This window comes from Bidens hawaiensis, unplaced genomic scaffold, assembly GCF_021521415.1.
Source record: "Bidens hawaiensis isolate Kalapana, Puna unplaced genomic scaffold, B.hawaiensis_p1.1 tig00007983_1, whole genome shotgun sequence".
Classification (NCBI taxonomy): Eukaryota; Viridiplantae; Streptophyta; class Magnoliopsida; order Asterales; family Asteraceae; genus Bidens; species Bidens hawaiensis.
Window position 1 is genome coordinate 383526 of NW_027491557.1, and position 8009 is coordinate 391534.

General features: G+C 39.1%; 1 protein-coding gene across 2 annotated transcripts; it reads left to right on the plus strand.

The window, feature by feature from the left end:
• The first annotated feature begins 3247 nt into the window (after positions 1 to 3247).
• On the plus strand, positions 3248 to 7302 carry LOC143636461 (coniferyl alcohol acyltransferase-like). 2 transcript variants are annotated; one of them, XM_077104048.1, is made up of 4 exons: positions 3248 to 3844; positions 6061 to 6369; positions 6442 to 6615; positions 6778 to 7302. In XM_077104048.1, the coding sequence occupies exons 1-4, from the start codon at positions 3428 to 3430 to the stop codon at positions 7183 to 7185; spliced, it is 1308 nt and encodes a 435-aa protein (XP_076960163.1). In that variant the 5' UTR covers positions 3248 to 3427; the 3' UTR covers positions 7186 to 7302. The 2 variants fall into 2 exon arrangements, with proteins under 2 accessions (XP_076960163.1, XP_076960162.1); XM_077104047.1 differs by having other exon boundaries at positions 6061 to 6615.
• The last annotated feature ends 707 nt before the right edge of the window (positions 7303 to 8009 follow it).

Sequence of the window (8009 nt, forward strand, 5' to 3'; positions counted from 1 at the left end):
CAGCCACCCAAGGGGAGCTCACCTTGGGTGGAGTCGGTTCGTTTAATCTATTAATCTTTTTAACCGATTACGGAGCCGTTTGTTATATATTTTATCTTTATATTACTTGTTCGGTCGTTTGATTTACCACACCCATCTCGAGCACTTATCAAGAACAAAGCCGTTCGTTGTCGGATCCATTTTCGAGACCTACAATTGGTATCAGAGCAGGTTTGAATCAACCGATTCAACTTTGTGCTTGATATTCGGGTTCTATTTCCGCGATTACCCGAATCGAGACGTTAATTTCTTTTAGTTTTTAAAGATCCGTTGAAGCTAACGAAATAAATTTTGATGTCAAGAAATAAAGTTTGAAAATTTGGGAAAATAAAGTGCTCGAAGTTTGTCACGGTCCAGATTCAATGCTGTTTAAATGTTCAGTTGAAGATTTTATGAAGTTTAATGATGGGTTTTATGAAGAAATATGAAGATCTGAAACGAAAAGGGGACGGTGGCAGCCCCTACCAGTGTCTGTCTCTTCTCCATTTCCGACAACATACAATAAAGACATAAAAGCATCTGGCTGTTGCCATGTTATCCACCAGCAGCTGCGAATGACGACCCGGAAACAAGGACGGTGGTGATGTTCTCGTCGCCGGTGGTGCGCCGCAGTTGTATAACCGGTTATATTTTCCGGCGAGATGACTGCAAGTTTGCACGGCGGTGGCGAACATTGGTTGGGTGGCTGTGTGGTGTATACAAGACGAGGAGGTGGCCAGACCGTCGATAATTTGTGGCCGGAAATTTTATTTCCGGTGGCGGCAGTGAATCTATCTAGTTTTCCGTGGGGATTATGGCCTTGGTGGTGGCTTTGGAGGTAGAGGGGTCAGAGGGACGACGGGTTTGATGGCCGTGATGGAGGATGATGATGGCGACATTTAATGTTTTTCAGGCGAGGGTGGCCAGATATGTCACCGGTGATCGGGTTTCCGGCGAGGTCATCGGAAGTTGTTAATGTTGGCGGCTGAGTACAGCTAGGGTTTGCTGATTGATGGGAAAATATACATGTTGGGCTTCTCTCGGGCCTGCTCAAAACAAATATAGGCTCTTTATTTTATTTCACTTTTAGGTTTTGTACGTGGGCTTTCCCAATTTGTGTTTGGGTTGCTTAAGCAAATCAGAAATGGATCAGTGGGCTGCTGGGTAGAGATGTTCAAAACGGTTTGGGACTAGGAATCGGAACCGGTTCCTATATTCAAAACCACCTTTTAAACCGGTTCCAGGCTCGAACCGGTTAGGGAATCGAACCGGTTCTCCCACCCTCGGACCCCTAACCTATCTAACCGGTTCTTACCGGTTCCTGTACCGTAACCGGTCAAAAAACGGCTATTTTTGACCCCAACGGTCAAAAAACGGCCAAAAAACGGTTAGGAACCGGTTCCGGTTCCAGAACCGGTTCCGGTTCCTACCCGCCCCCACTCAGAAATGCAAGAACCGGTCACGGATCATCGGGTTGAATCAGATAGGGTCCGGTTCCTACAAAAAACGGGTAGGAACCGGTTCGGGTCCGGTTCGGGTCCACCGGTTCGGTTCCAGGAACCGGTTTTGTTGATCATCTCTACTGCTGGGATTATTTTTTTTTTTGGCCAGTTGGATTATTTTTATGGCGGATAAATTCATGTGGAGTCAGTTTCTGCCGTGGAAAAGGTCATTTATTTTTCGAGTTGACCAAACTGAAGAAAGTCAAATTTGTTCGGGTTTCGTCATTATTGGACCGTTTTCAAAGTATATTATTTATATGTTATTTTCAATGCATTTGAGAATTGGATCCTGAAAACGTGGGCTATGAGCATCCAAGATGCTTATTTATTAAAGTGATAATTTTTGAACAACTTGGACTTAATAAGGAATTAAATTTGTTTAAGCTCTCAACCTGAAAATGTGGGATCCGAGTATCTGGGATACTTATTATTTAAGGGTGAGTTACTTAAATAATTCATTCACGGAAATAATAAGCTTTGTCATTTGATCGTTGTCCTTGGTATTTCGTCAAGCTATTCTGAACCTATATTGCTTAAGATCCGAGATAGATAAAGAAGCGAGAACGTCTTCATGAATGAATTAGGTGGATAATACCTTGAGGGGGTGATTAAAGAAGCTTCGGTTATCTGGATGATTTGCGAAAATGCGAGACACGATTCGACGATGTTTTGAGATCACAAGTCAAGGGGTGATTGCAAGGCCAAAAATGTGACTTGCGATATCAAAGTACGAAACCCGTTATATATTTACGGTCAAGTTAATAATTAAAATGGGCGAGAAAACCGGACACGAGACGAGAGCTTCGCATGAGTTTAATTTCAACGGGAGAAAAGATCTTCTTGAAGAATATTTATGTTTTGCTATAAATATGTCACATGTTGTCTTTGTGTGTGTGTGTTTGTAGGGTGTAAACAACCACCCAAGGGGAGCTCACCTTGGATGGGATCGGTTCGTTTAATGTTATGAATCTTTTGTTACCGGTTACGGAGTCGTTCAATATTATCTTTATATATTTGTTCGATCGTTTGTTTATACCGCACCCGTCTCGAGCACTTATCAAAAATAAAACCGTTCGTTGTCGGATCCGGTTTCGAGACCTACATACATACATCGCATCACCACCAACCAGCACCACCTCCTAGGCACCGCCAACCTCCACCAACATTGCTAACAGTGCCACCTCCACCATTGGGCAAACCACACCACCTCATCCACTGCCGCCATCAGAGCCTCCTCATTGCTCCTTATCTCCATACCAGTGACATATCTTGTCAGATTTCTAGTAAATTAAAGTCTGGATTATTAAAATCTAAAATCCCTATATCAAATCATTATTTAGACTTACACATAATATTAATAACATTTTTATCCTTAAACAACGCTTTATAATTCATAAATTTTCATAAATAACTGTTTAAGAATCCTTGTTGAACTCGTATAATGCACGAGTTTCTAACCTACTTTTTCTTTTTCTATATATTAAGAAAATCATAAAAACGAAATTAAATCAAAAATAAGTGTTTACTATATACTTATAAGTTTATGCGTTTTTAGTTTTTACTATTTCAACATAGAGATTGTTTATGAAATGAACGTGTAATAGTAGTATAATGGATTTATATAGTTTATCTAAGTTAGATAAGCAAGGTTGGTGGTTTGATATGAATAAAACCAGTCAAAGTAAAGAAAATAATATTTAATATGACAACATGTTTATTTTAATATGCAAATATTCGTAATCATGATGGTCACTACCCTAACTGAAACGTGCAACATGCACCACGACTTAACCACTATATATACCTACCCTTTGGTAATATCAACCTGCACCTATTCTCTCTAATTCTCTCTCTAAAAATATATATATACATATATAAGCATATATCTATAGCCATCTTTCATCAAAATGGGCATTAGAGATAAGAGTTTCTCGGTGGATGTTATTGAGAAAGTAGTGGTGCATGCTGAAGAACCATGGACTGACCACTGGTTACCCTTCACCAACCTAGACTTGCTTGTGCCACCTTTTGATGTTGGCTCTTTCTTCTGCTACAAAAAACCGTCTCATGGCGATTTTGCCACCACACTAAGCGCGCTCAAAGACTCGTTATCTCGAGCTCTTGCGCTGTATTACCCGCTTGCGGGTGAGATCCTATTGAATGTAGATGTTGGGGAGAATCAAATTCATTGCAATAACCGCGGAGTTGACTTAACTAAAGCGGTTGCGGACGTGGAGCTCAAGGAACTTAATTTGTATAATCCAGATGAGAGTATTGAGGGTAAATTAATACCCAAGAAGCTACATGGGGTGCTTGCCATCCAGGTAATCAATAATATTAGTCATATATTATATAATTATTATACAACAAACAGACAAGATATCATTTGGCTAAAACATATCTCAGATTTTACGCAATTTACAATAAAAAATGAAAATAAAATAAAGCCCGAAATTCTCAAAATTTGGGGTAAACTGAGTATTGGAGGTCGCGGTGTAGCAATTTTGCTCCAACGGTTAGTCTAAACCACTATAGTCTATGGCACAAGATTGGTACCTTTGGATAGTCTTTCGTGCACATAGCATGTCTTAAAATGCAGAAGTTATATCGGTTTTAAATTACCATTTTCACTGGATATGTTAGTTAATTTCACATTCCTTTGTGAAAAAAGTGTGTGTTAACTCTTGATGAATGATGAGCTTGTTCAATATTTTATATAGATCAAAATAATGTTCAAAACTATTCGTTTAATGTTTCCTAGTGACAACTTGGTTATAAGATCATTCATCTAGTGTTTTAAGTGTTGATACAATGTATTTATGTTATACTTCTTCTAATAACACCAATTGTATTAAAACAATTTGGTTTCATGCCGGGGCGGTCCACTACAAAGGCAATACACCTTCTAAGAAGACTCATGAAAAAGTATAGGGAGAAGAAGCGTGATCTACATATGGTGTTCATTGACCTAGAAAAGGCGTACGACAATGTGTCACGTCGACTGCTTTGGGATAGCCTTGAGGGTAGAGGGGTCCCATGGAAATATATAGAGATGATTATGGATATGTATGCCAACACTACAACAAGTGTCCATGCACCCTTGGGGGATACTGACTTATTCTCGGTGGAGGTAGGCCTTCATCAGGGCTCGGCACTGAGCCCTTTCCTTTTCGCAATAATCTTGGACGAGTTGTCAAAGTCAATTCAGGCTACAGTCCCTTGGTGCATGATGTTCGCAGACGATATTGTCTTAGTCGCTAAGAGAAAACAAGATCTTAACATGAGGTTAGAGGAGTGGCGAGCAGCTTTAGAAAATAAAGGTTTAAGGATTAGTCGCTCAAAGACTGAGTATCTCCATTGTAACTTTAGCGGGATAAACGATGATGACGAGATCCAGATCACCATCGAAGAACAAGTGGTTCTGCGGGTAACGAAGTTCAAATATTTAAGATCGTTTGTCCAGAGTGACGGGGAAATAGATAGTGACGTGGCCCACCGTGTCCAAGTTGGATGGAGTAAATGGAGGGCAGCTACAGGAGTTTTTGTGCGACAAGAGATTCCCAAACAGGCTAAAGGGTAAATTTTATAGGGTCGCGGTTTGACCGGCGATGTTATATGGAACAGACTGCTGGGCCATCAAGAAGTCACATGCGCGTAAGCTAGAGGTTGCAGAAATGAGAATGCTAAGGTGGATGTGTGGGCACACACGATTGGATCGGATAAGAAATGATGTTTTTTGAGAGATATTAGGGGTTGTTAACATTTCAGATAAGATAAGAGAGGGAAGATTGAGATGGTTTGGACATGTTAAAAGAAGAGAGACGACGGCTCCTGTCCAATCTGTAGAAACTATTAGTATAGAGGGGAGGAGGGATAGAGGACGTCCCAAATTAACTTGGGCTGAGAGGATTAAGCATGATTTGATAGATTTGCACCTCTCCGAGGACATGGTTGAGGATAGGAATTCTTGAAGAAGCAGGATTAAGGCTAAGGACTTTTAGGAAAAACATAGAGTTTTGATTAGATTTTTATCATAGAGGGCATTTCTTCACCTTATTTTGAGTGAAAAATGATATATTACTATAATACTCTATCCTCAAATTAGTATTTATAACACATATTTAGTATTAAGTGCTAATATCACTACTATTAATTTTCATATATTTAGTATTTATAACACATATTTAGTATATTAATAATGTGTTATAACACATATTTAGTATTGATCTATTCATTATAATATCACTATTATTGATCTATTCATTACTAATATCACTATTATTAATATAACACATATTTAGTATTCATTACTAATATCACGATTATTATTGATCTCATGTATATGGTTTTCGAGCCGGGGGTCTCTCTGGAAGCAACCTCTCTATCCCTTGGGATGGAGGAACGGTTTGCCTACATCCCACCCTCCCCAGACCCTGCTAACAGTTTGCTATTGGTGGGATTTATACTGGGTATGGTTGTTGTTGTATTAAAACAAATCGCATCGATCAATAATAACAACATTGCTAACCACAATATGCAGGTTACTGAATTGAAGTGTGGAGGCATAGTAATAGGGTGCATGTTTGATCACCGGGCAGCTGACGGGTACTCAGCCAACATGTTCATCTCATCATGGGCAGAAATAACTCGATCTGAACCACCATCTATGTTACCCTCTTTTCAGAGGTCCATCCTCAATCCTAGGTGCCCAACCACATATTCACCATCAATTGGCAATGTGTTTTCCCTATTTGAACCACCAACTGAGCCTGCCCATGACCAGACCAACAATGGTGATGATTTACTCATTAACCGCGTATACTACATCGAGGGCGAACAACTTAACAAGGTACAACATTTGGCTAGTGAAAATGGGCGTAAGCGATCGAAGCTTGAGGCTTTCACCGCTTATCTGTGGAAGATTATTGCTTTGAGCATGGAAGATTCGGAAAACTATAACCGGTTGTGTAATGTAGCTCTTGCAGTTGATGGAAGGGGTAGGTTGGGTCAGGGGGGAGGAGAGGAGAAAAAAAAACTAATGGCTTCTCATTTTGGAAATGTTTTGTCTATGCCATCAGGGTCCAAAAGATCACAGGTAATCAACTTACTTAAGGTTGAACCAGTTTGAAGTGTGTAGATCTATTAGCACAAGTTTGAAAAACTGGGGTGGATCAAGATAGAAACTTATTTACTATTTGCTATTGAAGTTTACAAGTAAAATGTTGGTGATTCTAATTCATTTAATTTGAAACATCAGGAACTAAAAGAGATGTCATTGAGCGATATAGCAACGAATGTTCACGAGTTCTTACAAACAGCCACCGTGAAAGATCATTTTCTGGATGTGATAGACTGGGTGGAGGAACGTCGCTCCCAGCCGCTAGTAGCAATTGCATTTGCAAGCAAAGAAGTGTCGGTGATGATCTCATCAGGAACCAGATTTCACATCATGGACAAGATGGATTTCGGGTGGGGCAAGGTGGTGTTTGGATCATGTCATGTACCATCTGGCAGGAATGACTGTTACGTGATGACATTATCTAGTCCAACCAACAACAACGACTGGATCGTCTACATGCATTTGCCAATGAAACACATGAGCTACATAGAGTTACATGCTAGTCACATGTTCAAGCCCTTGAGTGCTGAGTACCTCCGGATCTAACACGTGCTTTCATATTCATAACACTTAAATGGCTTGCTTTTGGTTTTAGTTTGAAAAACCGTTGTTCCTATTAATAACGATAATCAAAACAACTTGTTCATTTCCATATGTTGAACTGCTCATATAGTAACCATGTTTCTAACTTTCTAAGAAATATGTAAGTACTAGTCACAATATGTCTTTCTCATATTAGCCAACACCATCTCCATCGAGTCACAACAACATCCAAGCATTTACAGTCACTTAGAAAGAAAAATTCCACAAGAAGTAATTATACCATGTTTTCAAATGGCATTCAGAATTGTTTTTTATTGCTTGTTGGTTGTGTATTACAAATGAGAAAGAATACAAAATAAATAGGAAGAACGACGGCTCAAACATAAAAATAATACAACAACAATAATAACAAAGATTATGGATTCCTTGACTCTTGGGTTACAATGGTTCTTTAATTGCTGGCATTAAATGATGTAACAGACTGATCCTTATGTATTTTAATTGATTTGTACTTTCCTAACAGTTGACACCATATGAGTATTCTCCTCTACATACTTACCCCTTGACTTGTCTTCTTGCCTTAACTTCAACTCATAAGTCATAAGCTTCTTGAAATCATCTGGAATTCTGATTAAAAATTTGTATATTTTTTAATGACTTATTAGAGCATTTTTAATGGATTCTTCAAATTATACGAGGGGGTTCTTCATTTTTTAGAGATGATTAAAAATGGTTGTGACAGGAGTAGAGAGAAAATGTTACTGTTCATGGTTAAATTTGGAGAAGCGTACTGTTCATCTCTATAATTTTTTAATGTTTTGAAAGTG